The sequence below is a fragment of the Trachypithecus francoisi genome, unplaced genomic scaffold (assembly GCF_009764315.1).
Source record: "Trachypithecus francoisi isolate TF-2019V2 unplaced genomic scaffold, Tfra_2.0 Lachesis_group21, whole genome shotgun sequence".
In the NCBI taxonomy this organism is placed as follows: Eukaryota; Metazoa; Chordata; class Mammalia; order Primates; family Cercopithecidae; genus Trachypithecus; species Trachypithecus francoisi.
Genome location: NW_022681467.1, coordinates 27308771 through 27327734, shown reverse-complemented (window position 1 = coordinate 27327734; position 18964 = coordinate 27308771). Strand labels below are relative to the sequence as shown.

The following is an 18964-nucleotide window of genomic DNA, read 5'->3' as shown; positions in this document are numbered from 1 at the left end:
GCTGGACTTCATTTCCTTCCCTCCCCCCACAGTGGTGACTCATCCCTCATCAACACACTGTGTGGCCGAGGCTCAGCATGGGTGGGGGCCAGTGAGGCCGAGAAAACCACTCAGAGGAAACCACAGGCCTGGCCCAGCTGGCAGGTGGCGGACGGGCAGGCAGGCAGGAATCCACAGCCCTAGGGGCCCTGCCCATAAGTGCACCTCCTACCAAGAGCCCAAGCCAGGTTCCCCAGGCCCCCCACGCCCCAGACTGCAAGTCAGGCTCAGGCCTCAGAGCCACCCATTCACCACCCCAAGTGATATGGTGCAACTGGACTCTGAACTCCCCGGCTCAAACAGAGAGGGGATCGCAGTGAGGACCAGTGTTCACGGAGGCAGGAGAGGGATGGGATGAACTGTCAAGGTTTCTGTCCGAGGGCAAGCCGAAGGTTTCTCAGGCGGCAGGCAGTGGTGAAGAGAAGGGACTCTGGGCCCAGACCATCTGGGCACAAATCCTGGCTCTGCCACTGACTAGCTATGTGGCCCTGAGCAAGTAGCTGAACCTCTCTGAGGCTTGGCTCCCCACTCTGAGAAATGGACACAACACAACACCTTGCAGAGTCACCGTGTGCAGCCGGTGTGATCGTCAACACATGTGGCGCCCAGGGCCAGCAGCCGGCGGGTGCTGGATGCATGTTAACTGCTGTCTCTGCTCTTCCTGCTGGAACCTCTCTGTTCCCACAGGCCAGCCCCACTTCTCAGTCGTCCTCACAGCCAGAAAGGCTGCACCCTATCAGGGTTCAGTTCCCTTGCCCTCTGGGCTTCCCCCAGATGGAGCCTCCCCTGCCCCGCACTGCTGGGGTGAGGTGGCTGTGACCACTGGGAAAAGCAGAAAACAGTCCTCTCCCCTGAAGCCCTCATTGCAGACCCATCACAGGCCTGCTAGACCTGGCCTCCACCTGGAGACCAGGCTCTCTGCTTACACCCTGTCCTGGTGAGAGGCAGAGGGAACGCATGGGCAGAGCCCTGCTCTGGGAGACGGAAAAGTTCCTTTCAAGCCCCAGTCCCTGACTTGTTGAGTGGCATTCAAGTTCCTTCTCTTCTCTGAGCCTCAGTTTCTTCATTTGTGGAGTAAGGATAAGAACATTATCGTTCCCTGAGCCAAGCACAGCCCTGAGTGCCTTAGCTCAGTCTGACTGATGCTGCAGCCATGGCCCCACCCTATGAGGTAGACCCTAGCACACTCTCTCTGGCTCAGTTTCTCCCTCTGTAAAACAGGAATAATACCCGCCTCGTGAGAATCACCTGAAGCCGGGAGGCGGAGGTTGCATGCAGTGAACCAAGATCACACCACTGCACTTCAGCCTGGGCGACAGAGTGAGACTTCATCTAAATAAACAAACAAACAAACAAACAAACAAATAAAACCTGCCCTTAACCTTGCTGTGAGGAGTAAATGAGTTAACACACGCACAGGTGCTTTAAGTAAAGCTGGGCACACAGTAATCACACACCCAGTGTCGGCTGTTGCTCTGACTGCTCTCTCACAGGTGAGGATACTGAGGCACAACATGCAGAAGCCACCTGCCCACATCATATGCTGCGAAGTCTGGCACCTGAGCCTGCATGAACCACTGCGCTATGAGCTGACGGATGTTGCTAAAGTGTCCGGCATACAGTAGGTGCTCAGTGAACTGTGGTCATCGGCGACCTCACACCACTGCAGGCATACACAGAGGGAAGGAGGCCACATCCAACCTGTACATTTATTTACAAGGCACAAGCTGAGAGCAGGTTGGGGGCTGCCCCATGGCCTTCCTACTTCTCCTGGGCCTGCTGACCCCATCATCTAAGGCCATGGGTGATCCCCGAGATGGGGACCCCCAGTGGTTGGGTTGGGCTGGCTTGGCCCTGAGGCAAGCTCGGGGGTGGTCTCCTGTGTCCCCTGGCTTCTCCCCTCCCCATCCACCAGGCCTGGGCTGGGCGCCCTCTTTCTCACACAGAGTTCCTGTGTGTTGGTGGTCGCAAGGAAGGTGGGTGGGGGCCAGCCTGGGCCAGATGGTGTGGGCTCGGCCTTATCTGCTGGGAGTGGGGAGGTGGCGGGGGCATAGAGGTCCTCTCTCACAAAGCCTGCTCTGTCTCCCCTGGCAGCTGGGCCTTAGGAATCGGCGTTGCGGCCTTCCTGCCCCGCCAGGAGCCTCCCATCCACAACCATAGAAGCCCTACATGCTGAGAGCCCCCAGCCATGGCACCCCAGCTAGGAGCAGGCCCAGGCTGAGGATGCTCCCAGTGGGGAAAAGCAGGGGTCACCACGGCGGCAGTTCAAAGATGGGGAGCTGGGGAGGGAACCGGGAGCGGCTTCAATAGGGGCCTGGAGTCTGGGGTGTGGCCGAATGGCTGGAGCCCTGTCTGGGGAGGCCACACTCTGAGGCGGCTCACATCGGGGAAGCGGTCACTGCATGGGGGCGTGGGGAGCCCCGAGCCTCCCAGCCTGGCACAGCCTTGTCCTGGCAAGCCTGCCCTGGGGATCTGGCTGCCTTCTCTGGCCTTCTGGGCTGTGTGGCCTCAGCCCCGGCCACAGTGTGGCTGCGTCCAGGCCTCAGCTGCGCCCAGGGCTCAGACCCCCAGAGCCATCAGTGCCCCCGAGCTGCTGATCTTCTTGAAGCGGTTGGCAGCGCTGACAGCAATGAAGTTTTTCTAGAGAATAGAAGACAGGGAGTCCCAGTTAACACCAGGACAGGGGGGCAGCTGCAGGGTGTCTGAGCATCCTCTAAGTCCCCTGCAGTCCAGGAGGGTCACAGGCTAGGGAAGGCGCAGTGCCCAAAACGGCCACAGGAGGCGCCATGACACGACATTGTCCAGGAGTCCTTCCCTCACTCAATGGATAGGTCAGCCAGACCTGAACCGAGGATGGCTCTGCTCCAAACACTCCCATGGCTCCAGTTTTGCTCCATGTAAAACATAAACCCCTTGCCATAGCTGATGAGTCCCTCCACCTCCTGTCCCCCTCTTCCTCTCTGACTTCATTCCTTACCTCCTTGCTCACTCCACTCCATCCATACTGGCCTCCTACCTGTTCCTCAAACTCACCAACTGCACCTCTGCCTCAGAGTCTTTGTACTGGCTCGTCCCTCTGCCTGGAATACTCTTCTCTCAGTATTGGCATGGCTCACCCCTCCCCACCTTCAGGTCTTTGTTCACATGCTTCTCAGTGAACCCTTCCTGACCCCCCTATTTAGAAGTGCAGGCTGGGCACTTTGAGAGGCCGAGGCAGGAGGATTGCTTGCCTGAGCAACATGGTGAGACCTCATCTCCACAAAAATATTTTTAAAATATTAACTGGACATGGTGGCATGTGTCTGTGGTCCCAGCTACTCAGGAGGCCAAAGGAGAGGATCACTTGAGCCCAGAAGGTCAAGACTGCAGTGAGCCATGATGGCACCACTGTGCTCCAGCCAGTGAGGCAGAGTGAGACCCTGTCTCTAAAAAAAATAATAATAATAAAAGTGCAACCTCTCTCCTGGCAGATGGCCCTTATTTTTTCTAAAACCCTTCTTTAACCCTATTTCCCCAGGGCTCTAGAAAATGCCCCAACTCAGCCGAGCGCAGTGGCTCACACCTGTAATCCCAGCACTTTGGGAGGCCGAGGAGGGCGGATCACAAGGTTAGGAGTTCAAGACCAGCCTGGTCAACATGGTGAAACCCTGTCTCCACTAAAAATACAAAAATTAGCCAGGTGTGGTGGTAGGCACCTGTAATCCCAGCTACTTGGGAGGCTGAGGCAGGAGAATTGCTTGAACCCGGGAGGTGGAGGTTGCAGTGAGCCAAGATCACGCCACGCCACTGTACTCCAGCCTGGGTGACAGAGTAATACTCTGTATTGAAAGAAAAAAAAAAAGACAGAAAATGCCCCACCTCCCACCAAAAGTAAGTCCACAAAGACAGATCTTTGTCTCTTTTGTCCACTCCTATATCCCAATGCCTAGAAGTAGCAGATGCTCAAGAAATATTTGAAAAATGAAGGAAGGAAGCCAGAGCCCCAGTTGGGTGGGGCTGAGTGGAAGGCTGGGTGGAGGTCTCCACTCCAGGACAGGAGCCAGTCCAGGGCAAAAACAGAAAAGTAAACCCTGTCTTCCATACAGAGCCCGGCCTGGTCAACAGAACCTGCCAAGGCAGGGATGGTGGAGGCTGGGATCTGGCGCCAGGAGCCCTTCCTACTCCAGAGTCCTCCCTCCTCCCCACCCCGAATCCAGCAGTACCTTCCAGCGCCTCTTCATGAGGTATTTCTTAAGCAAGATCTGAGACTTAAGGCGTCGGTTACAGCGCTTGGCTTTCTCTGCCAGGTTGTTGAGCCAGGGGTGGGCGAGACACTGGGCTGCGCTCATCCGGCCCCTGGGGGAGAGGCAGCATGGTGAGGGTGGGCTGCATGCTCATGAGGCCCCATGGGCTGAGCTGGCCTCTCTACCCGGCTCCTGCCCTGCCAGCACTCAGACACACTAAGGTTGCACACATACAGTTCAGGTTCTGGGGTGAGCCTCACCTCTGGTCCTTGACGATGAGGTTGGAGACAAAGTCTTTGGCCTCGTCTGATACAGCCTCAAAGGTCTCTTCATCAAAGTACCAGTTGCCAGATAGAACGTTGTTTAGGGTCTCTGTGTCATCATCTCCCAGGAAGGGGGAGAGGCCGCTCAGCCTAGAGGGAGGGGATAGCAGGGGGCAGGGAGGTGAGATTGCAGGTGCTGAGTCACCTTCAGGAGGGTAGGGAACAGGGGCAGATCCTAGGAGGCAGCGCCATGTGCTGAAAAGACCCCCAGCCTCTCATGGGACAGACCTGGGTTTGAATCTGGCTGGGTGACTTTGGGTAAGTCACCTCCCCTCTCTGAGCCTCACTCTTCTCATCTGTAAAATGGGCATAATCATCCCAGCTTCCCAGGTGACAGTGAAGATGAGGAATGACGAGTGCAAGGTATGTGGTGAAAACATAGGAAATGTCCACTGGCCCTCTGCCCACCCCAGGTCATCCGAAACCTGCTGTCCAGATGCCTTTATAGGGACCTTGGTTTTTCCATCTATAAAATGGGTACCACGTTCCCCTTTCCTGTTCTCCCTAGCACCCCCAACCCCAGCAGACCTCTGACTGAGGGATAGGGGAGGTGGAACCACCTTACCAGGACCCCCGGGCCAATCTTGGCCTCAGCCGCTTGCCCCCATGCCCCACCAACCCCATAAACACGACCCGCCTCGGAGCTCACAGCATGTAGGTGATCACCCCCATACTCCACATGTCTGTCTTATCGGAGATTTGGTCATAATTCACCACCTCAGGTGACAGGAACTCTGGGGTCCCAAAGTTCACCTTCAGCTTCTCGTTGGGGTTATACCTGGAGGAGAGACCAAGGGCTCAGAGCACAGCTCCCGGCCTGTACCCATGCCCCCTCCACCCCACCCCCATCCCCTGCCAACCTCAGAGTCTTGTTTTACCCTCCCCACCCACCCGGGTGGTACCTCCGTGCCAGGCCGAAGTCAATGATCTTCACCAAATGCCCCGTGGTGTTGACACACAGGATGTTCTCTGGCTGAGGAGAAAGGGGGTGGCCTGGGTTGGCCTCTGACCAGCTTACCCTCCCTCTCCCACCAGGCCCATGCAAGCCCCAGGCTCCCTGAGGCAGAGGTCTAAGCTGCCAGAGTGGGCAGCTGCCAGAGACCCTCCAGCCCTGCCTGCTCTGGGCACAGAGAGATCTTTTTTTTTTTTTTTTTGAGACGGAGTCTCGCTCTGCCCCCTGGCTGGAGTGCAGTGGTGCCATCTCGGTTTGCTGCAAGCTCCGCCTCCTGGGTTCATGCCATTCTCCTGCCTCAGCCTCCCGAGTAGCTGGGACTACAGGCACCCGCCACTACGCCTGGCTAATTGTTTTGTACTTTTAGTAGAGATAGGGTTTCACTGTGTTAGCCAGGATGGTCTCGATCTCCTGACCTCATGATCCGCCCACCTCGGCCTCCCAAAGTGCTGGGATTACAGGGGTGAGCCACCGCGCCCGACTACAGAGAGATCTTGAGGCAAGTCCCCCAAGAGGGGCTTCTGCGAGGCCTTGAAGCACAGGACCTGCCGTGATGGGGTCAGGTGGGATCCCCTCCGTCTAAGGCCATGAAAGAACTACCACATTCTAGCAGTTCTGAGGATGGGGAAACAGAAGCCTGTGGAGAGGAGGCATGATAGCCTGCTACTCCCTGCCCCGGGCTGGGGGGCCAGTGCAGGGCCACCACCAGATACATGAAGCTCCAGAGAGGCGAGAAAGAAGGATGCCAGCTCAGTTCCGGAGAGTCTTCCTCTCGGGAACATGGGGCTTCAAACCACTCCAGGGTTGCCGGAAGATGACCTACTCTTGTCACCCCAGTTAGTGATGATGACGAGCTACAAAACGTAAGGCCCAGTCCACTCACTTTCTCACTTTAGCTCCCCAGTCCTTCCCAAAGATCTAGGAGGCACACACTGTTACCTTGAGATGAAACTGTGACACTGAGATACTATTACCATCCATTCCCATTTGACAGCTGAGAAAGCTGAGGCTCAGGCACAGAAGTGACTAGGTCATAGTTGCCCAGCAAGTAAGCGACAGAGCCAGGAAATGAACGCGGGACTGACTCCAGCACTGGCCTTGTGATGTTCTGATACCACTACAGGGCTGGCTCTTCCAGGCCAGGGACCATCTTCTCCTGGCCTCCTGGGTCCCACCCTCAGGGTCTAACAAAGGCACCCAGTAGGGGCTCAGCCAAGGCTCAGGGGAAACCTGTGTCCCATGCACAAGTGAACACATGGATGACGTTACTATAAGCCCAGTTCCTCTCTACTCTGGGCCTCCGTTTCCTCTTCCTATCACACAAGGACACAGGACTAATCTGAGGTTGCAGGGTATAAACATTTTTAAGTTAACAATGGTTCAAAGGCAGGAGATTTTGCACAAAAACCCTGAATTCCAGCACCTCCTGAAATACCGGAAGCCCTGGCCACATGGGCCACATGCCTTGGAGCAAGTTGCCACTGACAGCCTGAGATGGGACAAACGTCCTCCAGCTCTCCCGTGGCCGCCACCACCCCCCGATCCTCCCATTCAACATGCTGTTGTTATTTGTCTGGGCTCTGTGGGCATTTGACTCAAGTCCCCTAATGAGACACTTTCTGAAGGCACTTTTACAACTGATAGATTAACTCAGAGTAGAATGATTTTAATAGCTTGGCCTGGTGTCCCACAAAACAGGAAAGAAAAGAAGGGTCCCAGGGTACAAGCACTTGGAGAAATGAAGCAGACTTAAATCTCCTTTCAGAGATTCTCCGTGTACACATGGAAGGCCCTCAGATCCGTCTACACATGGAAGGCCCTCAGATCCGTCTACACATGGAAGGCCCTCAGAGACCCAGGACATGGCCTGTGGGCTGGAGGGCACTCAACCTACTTGGCTGTGAAACACTTTTTTGATGAAAAATGTATAGTTATCCTGAAAAAAAAAACACGTTTTAGATATAGAGGCTCACGACTGAGCTTCTTCCCAGAGCACTGCATTTTAATTGGGGGACCCTATTCTACCCCAAAGCAATTAGCCTTCACAAGCGAAAGGCAGGCTTCCAAAGTCATCATGCAGGCACCAACTGCCCCTGGCTCAGTGAAGGGGCCACCATCTGTCCAGTAACTCAGGACTCACACTTGATCCTTTCTTTTCCTAACCCTCACACATGCAAACCCTCAGCACATCAGATTGGCTCTATGTCCAAAATGTATCCTCCATCTGGTCCCTTTCCCTCCCCTCCCCAACTGACACTCTGGCTCAAGACCCCAGCATCTCTCTCCTGGCTTACGTACTCTATCAGCATCTAAATTCCCTGCATCCACTCTGGCCCCACTGAAACCCACCTCCTCACTGTTTGTGTCCTCCTCTGTCAGTGGCAGTGATACTAACACGCCTAACCCAGGGAACTGTTGGGAAGATGGCACCCTCACTCAGACAGCATCAGTCACAGAGCAAAACTGGGACAGGTGTTAGAGGCAGCAACAGCATCTCCCCGTCTGCTTCAGAGCTGTGCCAACTTCAACTTCACCCAGTGCGATTCCTCATTACTCTTGCGTATTTTCTCGTACACTTTTCATTGCTTAAAGTGACCTATTTAGTTAGTCACTGTTTTATGAATGTCTGTTTCCCCTGGAGGCTCCATGAGACAGGGACCATTTCCTTCATAGTCCCTATGCCTAGCACCAGGCCTTCCAGGAGCAGGTACCCAGCACGTGCTTAACGAATGAATTAAAGAAAATAGCCAGCATGTGCTTATGGAATGAGTGAATGAAACTACCATCCACTTTGCTGATGGGTGCTCACACGCCTACACATTAAGATTCCATGTCCTGCCACTTAACCCACAGCATTAATACCTGCCATCAGGACTGCCAACCCCCTGCACTCCTGCTGCCCTTGCCTGCTCCACACCCAGAGCTCCACACTGAGCTCTGGACAGCTACTGACAACTGACTGGAGTTGCTGCAATGTATAAAACCTATCTGCGGCCAGGCACGGTGGCTCACACCTGTAATCCCAGCACTTTGGGAGGCCAAGGCAGGCAGATCACCTGAGGTCAGGAGTTCGAGACCAGCCTGGCAAACCTGGTGAAATCCTGTCTCTACTAAAAATACAAAAATTAGCCAGGTGTGGTGGCACATGCCTGTAATCCCAGCTACGTGGGAGGCTGAGGCAAAATAATTGCTTGAGCCCAGAAGACAGAGGTTGCAGTGAGCCAAGATCGCACCACTGCACTCCAGCCTGGCCCACAGATCAAGACTCTGTCTCAAAAACAGAAACAAACAAACAAAAAAAACATCGGCCAGGCACGGTGGCTCAAGCCTATAATCCCAGCACTTTGGGAAGCCGAGACGGGCAGATCACGAGGTCAGGAGATTGAGACCATCCTGGCTAACATGGTGAAACTCCGTCTCTACTAAAAAATACAAAAAAACTAGCTGCGCGAGGTGGCGGGCGCCTATAGTCCCAGCTACTCAGGAGGCTGAGGCAGGAGAATGGCGTGAACCCGGGAGGCGGAGCTTGCAGTGAGCTGAGATCCGGCCACTGCACTCCAGCCTGGGCGACAGAGTAAGACTCCGTCTCAAAAAAAAAAAAAAGCCTATCTGCTCTTCCTGACCTACTATGTGCACGGTAGTGAGCAAGGTCAGAACAGGGATATCAGGCCGGGAACAGTGGCGCATGGCCGTAATCCTAGCACTTACGGAGGCTGAGGTGGGTAGATCACTTGAGGTCTGGAGTTCGAGATCAGTCCGGCCAACATGGTGAAACCCTGTCTCTACTAAAAATACAAAAATTAGCCTGGTGTGGTGGCAGGTGCCTGTAATCCTAGCTACTTGGGAGGCTGAGGCAGGAGAATCGCTTGAACCCAGGAGGTGGAGGTTGCAGTGAGCCAAGATCACGCCACTGCACTCCAGCTTGGGCAAGAGAGTGAGACTCCATCTCAAAAAAAAAGAAAAGGGATATCAATATTCTTTCATGAAACATTTTTGTTAGCCCCTACCTCATGCACATTGCTGCACTGATGTTATACTTATTTGAGAGCTCCAAGAATGAAGGGATTTTTATGTTTGGTTCACCACAGGATCTCCACCACCTAGAGCATTGCCTGGCATAAAGTAAGACTTCAAGAAATATTTGTTGATTTTGAATAAATGATCAGACACTCATAGTACCTGTCATGGGCCAACACTGAGGCAGGTGCTATTGCAACACTTACTAGTCACTGGTCTGTGTAACACACTGAGCTTGGGGCTCACAGGACTGCAAAAGGCCCTTTCAACAAATACTTAGTACTAGACTAGAAGTTCCATGAAAGCTGGTACCATGTCTTCCCCCCAACCCCTTCCCTTGGCTGTGTCCCTGGCTCCTGGCATTGGTAAGTATTCCATAAACCCTTTCTGAATCTATGAAGGGAAGGATGGATGAAGGAAGAAAGGGAGAGATGGGAGGGCAGAGGGATGGCTGGTGACAGCACTGATCTCAGGGGGTTGGACGCTGCCCCTGACCCTTCCCAGGAGGCCCCAGTCCAGTACCTTGAGGTCCAGATGCAAAACCCTCATCTTGTGCATGAAGAGGATCCCATCACAGATCTGCCTGACAAACACCATGGTGTCCACCTCGGTCAGATGGTAGTCCTCATCCACAATCCTCTCGAAGAGCTCTCCACCCTCGATGCTGTGTGCAGAGACCCCTCCACGGCTTGCTCCGTGCCCGCTGGTACCCTCACCCAGCCCCTACCCCAACTTCAGGCACTCACTACTCCATGAACAGGACGATCTCATGCGGAGTCTCGATGGCTGCATACAGCTGGATCAGATTGCGGTGGTTCAGCTGGTTCATGACCTCGATCTCCAGCAACACCATTTCCTGGGGACCAGGGAAGTCAAGGGTACCAGTTGGACACCATCACTCCCTGCCACCCACCCTCCATACCCACACCCTTGACCAGGCCTGCTAGCCTTGCCCGGATCACTGCTCAGCCTCCTCCTCACCTCTCCTCTCTCCCCCAGCCCCACATCTGTGGTCCTCACCACTCCAAGTCATGCCTGCTGAGACATCTTCCTTCCGCTGGCTCTTCTCCTGAGTACTAGCATGCCGAGGGCTCCATCCTCCCCCCTCACCACTTCCCTCTTTCTGCTCTCTCCCTGGGCATCTGCATCAAGTCTCATGACTTTACATTTTATCCAAAGTCATCAATTTCCAAATACATATCTCAACCTCTGAGCACTCCATTGAATTCTAGACTCCAATATCTGTCTACTTACCTTCATTATCTAATAGACATCTCAAATCTATCGTGTCCAAAATTAGACCCTAGACATCGTCCCTTCCCCATAATTGAGTTGTTCTCAGCTTGCCTGGCAGCAAAAGTACTCCCACGCTTCGCCCAAGGGTGCAGGACAAAAAGTTACGAGCCATCCTAAGTTCTTCCCTTACTCTCACACCCTCACACCCCACCTCCAACCCAACTCTTCAACATCGTCTACCTTCAAGCTAGATTATACATCCAATCATTCTCACCTCCTCCACCACCGCCTTCCTAGTTTAAGACACCATTATTTGTCACTTTCAGAAAGTTGTAAGCCAGCTGTCACATCAGTAGGCTGATATATCAGCTATAATAGGAATACTTACACCATGGGAAATGGCAAATGCTGTAAATCGGGCCTCTCTCCACACCTGCCCTACCCAGATCCAATGGTTAAACACTAACCCTTGTTTCACTGCCAGAATGGCTCCCCTTCTGCCTTTACCCACTCCTTCATTCAGGTCTCACCTCACATACCTCTTTCTCAGAGAGGACTGATCTCACCTCCCTATGTAAAAGGGCACTCATCAGCCCTGTACCCCTCTACCCTACCTGGCTTTCTTTTCCCTCCTAGCGCTTCTCAGCACCTGATGCCACGCCTTTTTTTTCTCTTCTCTCTCTCTCTTTTTTTTCTTTTGCTTTCTGTTTTAATTGTCTTTCCGTCCACTCTAACATGTCAGCCCATGAGGGCGGGGGTGTTTTTATTTCACTAGCATTTCCCCAGCCCCTGACCCAGTAGATGGTAAGGAAAAGTGCTCAATAGTTATCAACTGATAACTGACTCCAGTTAATTGAGCCACAGGTAGGTGCTGAGCATCTACGCTGAGCCAGAGCCTGTGATAGAGGCCTGGGACCCAGGAGTCAATAATACAGATCCAGGCCCTGTGAGTGGAACAGACAAAGAAGGACATTATCACATAGAAAATGCACTCCTTCCAGTGTGCTTAGAGCCATAATGGGACCCAGGGCTAGAGCGACTAGAGCTGCTTCTCATGCTCTCACTGGGAGCAGGCCTGTGCCCACACTGCAGTTTCTGTCTGGGATGCCCAGACCCTCACTCCCCGGCACCTCCTGCTATCTCTGGCCCTCAAGCCTTTCCTCCCGTAGTCCCCTCTGCCTGAAACTCTGCCCCTGCCTTCTCTACTGGAACGTCTCCTCATTCCTCAAAGCCCTCACTCAAAAGGCAGCTGGTCCAGGAAGCTTCCCTGACCCCTCAGCCTGAACCAGAAGCTCTCTTGAACTCCCACATGCTACCCCCAGTTTCCCTGAGTGACAGCTCTGGTCATACGAGGTTGCTATTACCTCCTCACATAGCAGACTCCCTCACTCTACCTGCCTGCATTCTTTCATTCCTTGAACAAATGCTGCTCGTGGCCTCCTCTGAACCTAGCCCAGGCTGTGGGTGCTAGAGGCAAAGCTCTAGGCCAGACTTGTTTACCTTGGCATCAGTTCCCTGAGGGTAGGGACCACACCCACTTCACTCCGGGACCCCCAGTGCCCAGCACATGGCCTGGTCCAGAGCCCACACTCATCAGTGTTTGTTGAATTGAACCAGAGGGCATGAATATCCCATGCCTAAAAGGGGAAGTCCCCAGATAAGTTCAGTAACTGAAGTATCTGGTTATGGATAGGGTCCTCAGGCCCCTCCTGCAGGGCTGTCCATCCATCTATCTGTGTAGTATTTTCACTGCAACAAACTCCCATAACAGGCCGTGGGTTCAGCAGCACCGGTGGAGGGAGGCGAGAGGTGCCCACTCCAAGGATCCCCTCCCCATCCTGGGCAGATACCATCCCCCCACCTCACTACCTTGTCTTTGGGAGTCTGTTTCTTGATGACCTTGGCTGCCAGCTTGAGGCCTGTGGCTTTCTCCTTGCAGGTACAGACTGCCCCAAACTTGCCACTGGAAAGAGAAGAGGCTGTAAGGGGACCGCAGAGCCCACCAGGGTCAGTGGCATCCTTTGCTCTGTTCCTAACTTGGTCCCAGACCCAGTGGTGCCTCTGGATCCCCTTTGGTGAGACGGGAACACTCACCCCAGCCAGCCCTGACTCCCTCCTGAAGCTGTGAGCTGTTCTGCCAGGACAATGGCTGAAGCAGGTTCTTTGAACCACACAAACCACGTGCACAGGAAGGGCAGGCATGTAGGGAGGATGGCCCTGGGATGCGACCCTTAGAGGTTTAGGGCAGGCAGGCCCTGGGCCCTGGGGGAGGGCACCTTCAGGCAGAGGGAGGATCTGCAGAGGTACAAGACTGAGTCAGGGCTTTTTACAAAGCAGGAATCACCATGAGGGGGTCAGTGTGGTGCCTGGAGCTGAGACAGACAGGAAAATGTTGTGTATTTCCTACGGAAGCACTGAATGGCTGACAGTGTGTCTGAGTAAGTGACAGCAACACTGAGTGCACATCAGCATGTGACAGCTGCACACAGTGTGTGTCCCACATAGAGGTGAATGTGTCCACGTGGCCATGTCTAAGCAGGGTGCGTGTCTGGGCCTTGCACAGGGGAAATGTGAAGCCACAGGAGCCTGGCGCGCTCTCTGTCCATGAGTGCCCAGCTGGGGTCCCAGATCTCACCCTCCGAGCGCCTCCTTGGAGTTCATACTGAATTCACTGTTGACATTTCCAGTCCTCAGCTCCACCATGCGGTGAGGGAAGGGGGCCGGGGGTGGCGGGCAATCATCTAGGGGACAGATCACAGCCCTCATGGTCAGCGCCAGGGGCTGCTGAGGATTCCCCTTGGCACCACCCCCTCCTGCTGGCCTGGGCCCCACCGGGGAAGTTAAGTTCACCAAGTGATACCTGGGAGACACCTAGCACCAGGATAGGGGCTATGGGGCCCAGTTTCCAACGTCAGTTCTGCCACCAACACAACACCCCCTATCAGAGAGGACCCAGATTCTCCTGGCAGAACAAACGGGATGGGAGCTTGGCTTTTTTGAACCCTCTGCATTATAAGGCATGAGGACTCCATCCCGAGCTATCTCTGCATTTCCACCAAAAACAATCAAACACAGCAGCTATACAGCGGAATGCCGGGCAGTGGGGTTGCTATATCTGAATGACGGGGTAGGTGGTGGGACCTGCCCACCCGCCATTCCAGTAACACCATAAGCTGGCCAGACCGCCTATGGCGGGGCGGGACCAGGGACTGGGCTGTTTGGTGGGGAGAGGTCGCCACCTAGCGACAAGTGTGGGGAACCGCTCGCCCTGAAGGCTGGCAGGTCGGCAGGCTGTCCTCGGGAAATGAAACCTCTTTATAAATAGCAAGAGGCAGCAGGGAAGCCGGGCTGGTGATAAATCAGACGGCCTTTGGAGCTGGTTCAGATCCCGTCACCCTAGGATGCAATTTCGGGGCGGGGCGGAGGTCTCTGCGGCTGCTAGGGGCGGAGGCAGGGCTCCTGGCTGCCGCCCAGCCGCCAGGTCCTCCCACCCTGTCTGGGTGGCACGGTGCCGCTCACCAGTCAGGCTGGCGGGTCTCCCAGGGCACTTCAGTCTGGAGGCAGGGGGGTATCAGGACACTCTGGGCTCTCCTGACCCCATCTCACCCCACCCCCAGCCCTGCCGCACCCCTGCCCAGGCCCTTTCCCTATTCACCTGCTAGCCAAGCTCACTCAGGCTCAGAGCTCTCTGCGGCCCACGAATAAGCCACGGGCTGCTTGTTTAATCATCAATGAAGGCCACTCCACAGTACTGCCCCATTGCACATTCCAGCTTCCTTGGTCACTGCTCCCACACACAGGCACTACTCCTCAGCTCATGAGCCCTCTATAGCTCCCATGACCCCACCCCACTGTGCAGTTTAGCTAGTAAGCCTGGCATTTGAGCCCTTCTACAGATTGACTCCAAATTCCATAGACCAGAGAGTTTATGTTGCTCCAATAATCTGCCTGATTTTTCTTTTTTTTTAACCCCATTTTAGTCAAAGTGGAAAAAAGTCAAAAGTGGGTTCTGGAGTCTGGGTGGCCTGACAGGTTCAAATCTTGTCGTCACTGGATATTTTTGGGCACTTTATTTTCCCATTTCTGAGCCTTCCTTTCCCCACCTATCAAAAGGGAATACCAAATTTAAAAGTAAAAATAAATTTTAAAAAATAAGATTGAAAAAAGCCAGGCATGGTTGTACATGCCTATAGTCCCAGCTACTCAGTAGGCCAAGGCAGGAGGATCACTTGAGGCTGGGAGTTTGAAGCCAGCCTGGGCAACATAGCAAGATCCTATCTTTTAAAACAAACAAATGAATAAGTATTCATTAAAAAGGAAATACTTTCTGGAGTTGTGTGACCCTTAGATGAATGGGCCTGGGTAAGGTATGGCTCAGGGAAGTTCAGACCGCCGAACAGGAGACTTGGGACTGACAGCCCCCTTCCCTCCCCATGGCCCCAGGACAGCCCCAGCCCCCACCTGCCCCCAAATCTGGAAGCAGCCTACCCAAAATCTGGAAGCAGTCCTCCTCCCTGGCTGTGAGGCAGAGGGCCTGCCCCACCTCGGATTTCTCTGAGGGAACAGCCTGGAACTCGATCCCCCTTGAGGTGTCCCCTTGCACCTCAGCCTGGCCAGCCTGGCCTGGAGTTTTCTCTCCCACTTCCTTCTGGCTCTCTGCCAGGATGCTCTTTCCTTCTGCCTTGGCTGGCCTGGGATCCGTGGGGCCGTGGGTCATGGGCACCCCTTCAAAGGTGAGCTCTGATGCCTCACTTGGGGGCTTCTTGGCCAGCAGCTTCTCAGAACTAGAAGGTGAGAACACAGAGGTGAAGCCCTCAGTGGCCACAGCCTGTGGCCTCAGGCAAGTCTCAATGCAATCTGCAGAGCTAATCCAACCCCATCCCAAATGCATGTTGTAATACAGCTAAATTCACTTGGTACAAAATCAAGGGATGTTCATGACTGTGGTCATTATCTTGACTACCAACACACTAATAAATCATTAATAACTATTAATAGGATTGTTGATATGGTTAATCATCATGTGGATACAACTAGGGAGTTATGTAGCTCTTGATTCATAAAATCTGTTGTGACATAATTAATACATAATTACCAAATTGATATGGTGTTATTATTGTGGCTTACAATATATCATTAATGACCTCGTTAGCATTCAGGTAAGTATAACTGACTGCATCACAGATGTGCTATATTATGGTTATGAAAATATTGTCAGTGATCCTCCTATCTGGTTATTAGTCATCTTTTCATATCTTACCAATAATTATATTAAGAACAGGAAAACGCTGGATGTCCTAGGAAATACACAGCCTTTTGCCTGACACCTTTAGCCTTTCTGCCTGACATCTCAATCCTGCCCTTGGCTAGACCTAAGCCCATGGAGTAAGGGGAACTCTGGATCCCAGAAGCCTAGAGAAGATATGTTCAACCTAGACGGTCTTTGAGGGTCTCTCTTATTCCAGCCTTCTACGAATTATGGCAAGGTTCTGGTTTCTGCAAGGGACAAGGTGGTAGATGCAGTGCTCAGGACAGAGGAAACTGAATGTCAGAACTACCATTCCCAGCACCGAATATGATGACGACCATGCCTAAGACAAGGGAATTAAGCAGGAACCCTCGGGTAGGAGCCACAGGACCCCTCCCCACTCCCAGGAGGGGATATTCACCTGGAGATGATGGCGGGACAGCTGGGGCTATGCAGAAAGGCAGGTGAGCCCCTCCTGGCTGCTGCTTGACCCTCTGCTGCCTTCTTGCCCACCCTGGGCTCTCCAGGATCCTGGCTGCCTGAGGCTCCCTCTTCAGCCTTGGGCTTCTTGACAGTGGTCTCCGGCGTTGCAGTCTGCTGGGGCAGGGCTGCCGGGGGCCCAGCACTGCCCTCCGCAGGCCCCCCGCCCCTGTCACCCTCTCCCTCGGGGCCTTGGCTGCTAGTTGAGGGTTGGGCCAGGGTACCATCCCCTTTCTCTGGGGCAGGGGCTTTGGCATCTTTCTTCAGGGTGGGTGGATCGGGAGCTTTCTTTGGGTCTGAGGGGCCAGGGTCTTTCCCTGTACCCAGGGGTCCTTCACCTGCAGGACCTTTAGGTGCCTTGTCTGCAAAGGAGGTGAGATACCCATCAGGATCCACCCTCCTTTCCCTCCCTCCCCACCCAGGCTGGGCAGAGACCAGCTCTGGGCCCAGGTTCCCACCCAGGCAACAACTTGCAAATGCTTGTCCCACTGAGTCTCTGGGGCCACTTGATGGCCCCTAGAGATGAGCTGCTGCAACCTTGGAGGGCCTCTGTGGGAGGCTTCCGGCCCTTTGGGTGGGCCTTGGTGGCCCCCATCATCCATGCCCTGACTGTTTAGGTGCATCCCCAGTAGCCATCCCTGGTGGCTTCACATTTTCCTGGTCTCTCCAGTAAGGGCTTCATACAGGCCCTGGACCCAGCCCAACCCTAGCCAGAGATTCCTCTGTTTCTGGGTCCCCCATGCACCATGCAAAGAAGGCTGGGGCACAGAACTCCCACTGAGGAACCTGCCCAGCCCTGGATTCAAAACCCCCCTTCCCAAGCTCCTCCCTCCATCTCCTGCCCCAGCTTGGCACCTGTTGACGGGTTCTGAATTCCCAGCTCAACTGCTCCATTTTCTGTCGCCATGAGATAGGGAGGCGTGTGCTGCTGCTTGTCTAACTCAAGTCTTTCTAGCTGCAGAAACAAGAGCGGGGTGTGTCAGGCTGTCCAATTTCCCCTCTCGTCTGGCTGCAGTGAGACAGGAAACTGAGGCCTGCTAACTGAGGGGAGAGCGGTACCTGGAGTAGAGAGGGGCAACCTGGTGGCCGTCTGTCTCCCAGCGGCTGCTCAGGAGCAGTCCTGGGCAGTTGTAAGGGATTGGACCTGGTGGGCAGAGGCGGAGGCAGGGGTGTGGGCAGTGGAGGCGGGGACGGAGGAGAGGATCTCTTACACCAGGGGCCATGCAGCTAGGGCTGCCACCACCTGTCACTCTTGGCCCCTGTTCAGAGGACACGGCATTCTTCCCATGGCCCGACTGGGGGGAGAATGATGTTGGAACAAGCGAGAAGAGAAAAGGGAGGGGTATCTGGGGCGCTGGGGGAGCAGCCCTTTCCCCAGGCCTTGCTCAGTATCCCTGACTTGGACAGGATCAGAGGGGGCTTGGAAGAAGGGGAGTACTCAGGTAGGCCTGAAGGGCAAGAGTGTCCCCAGGCTGAGCCCTGGCCTGCCCACCTGTGTGCTACATTTCCTGGGGCTCCCCAGAACCTGGCTAAAGCCACGAAGTCCCAGGGATGATCTCCCTGACCCTAGTGCCCAGCTCTGTGCCCCAACATCTGGACCTGCTTGGATCATCTTTGGGTAAGAAATTGTCTCAGGGGCACTTGCTCAACACGTCCTTAGGCCTGGAAGCTGTTTCTTTTGAAACTGTCCTTTTCTTGGGCTCCTAGGGACACGGAGGCTGCCCTGAATAGCCATGGGAGATGGAGAGTGCTCTGTGCCCCTCCCCCGAGCTCATCCAGTTCTCACCCATGACCCACATGGAAGAACGGGGCTGGCAGAGAGTCTTTTCAAGGATCCTCCACTAAAGTGTTCAAGATGGGATGGGGACAGCTCTGATCCAAGGAGCCTTCCATCACCCAGAGCCTTTCTCAGAGGGGGCCCTTGAGAACTGGCCAGACCTGGGTGCATTAGAAGTAGCTCTAGAGGCCGGATGCAGTGGTTCACACCTGTAATCCCAACACTTTGGGAAGCTGAGGCAGGAAGATCACTCAAGGCCAGGAGTTGGAGACTGGCCTGGGCAATATAACAAGACCTGGTCTTTATACTTTAAAAAGTAAAATAAAATGAAGTAGCTGTAGAGTGGTTATCCAGGTGCAGGTCCCGACTACAGCAAACCAGTCACTTCACTCCATGGCCTCGGCTCCTCTATCATATGGGAAGCCAATGGAAAAACGCTTGATGAGAGAAGGGAGGGAGAATGCAGCCCCCCTAAGCAGTGGGGAAATAGGGACCTATAAAAAAAGACTGAGGAAGCTGTTAATGAACTGACAAAAAGCGACCACCAAAGTGGGGGGAATAAAAAAAGCAAGGTGCAAAGTAGCATGTAGAGTGTGCTATTGTTTGTGCAAAAAACAAAAAGCGGGGGATGAATAATATATAATATTTCACTTTATACACGTAAGAATT

General features: G+C 54.1%; 1 protein-coding gene across 1 annotated transcript; it reads right to left on the bottom strand.

Moving 5' to 3' along the window:
- Positions 1–1729: 1729 nt before the first annotated feature.
- Positions 1730–17708, bottom strand: MYLK2 (myosin light chain kinase 2). Its single transcript, XM_033186056.1, has 13 exons — positions 17578–17708; positions 17374–17473; positions 16460–16880; positions 15279–15574; positions 13426–13531; positions 12660–12753; positions 10301–10410; positions 10077–10218; positions 5488–5558; positions 5235–5363; positions 4523–4675; positions 4242–4374; positions 1730–2679 (listed from the first exon to the last, which is right to left on the bottom strand). Exons 2-13 carry the CDS (start codon positions 17423–17425, stop codon positions 2599–2601), a joined length of 1788 nt encoding a protein of 595 aa, XP_033041947.1. The 5' UTR covers positions 17426–17473; positions 17578–17708; the 3' UTR covers positions 1730–2598.
- Positions 17709–18964: the final 1256 nt, after the last annotated feature.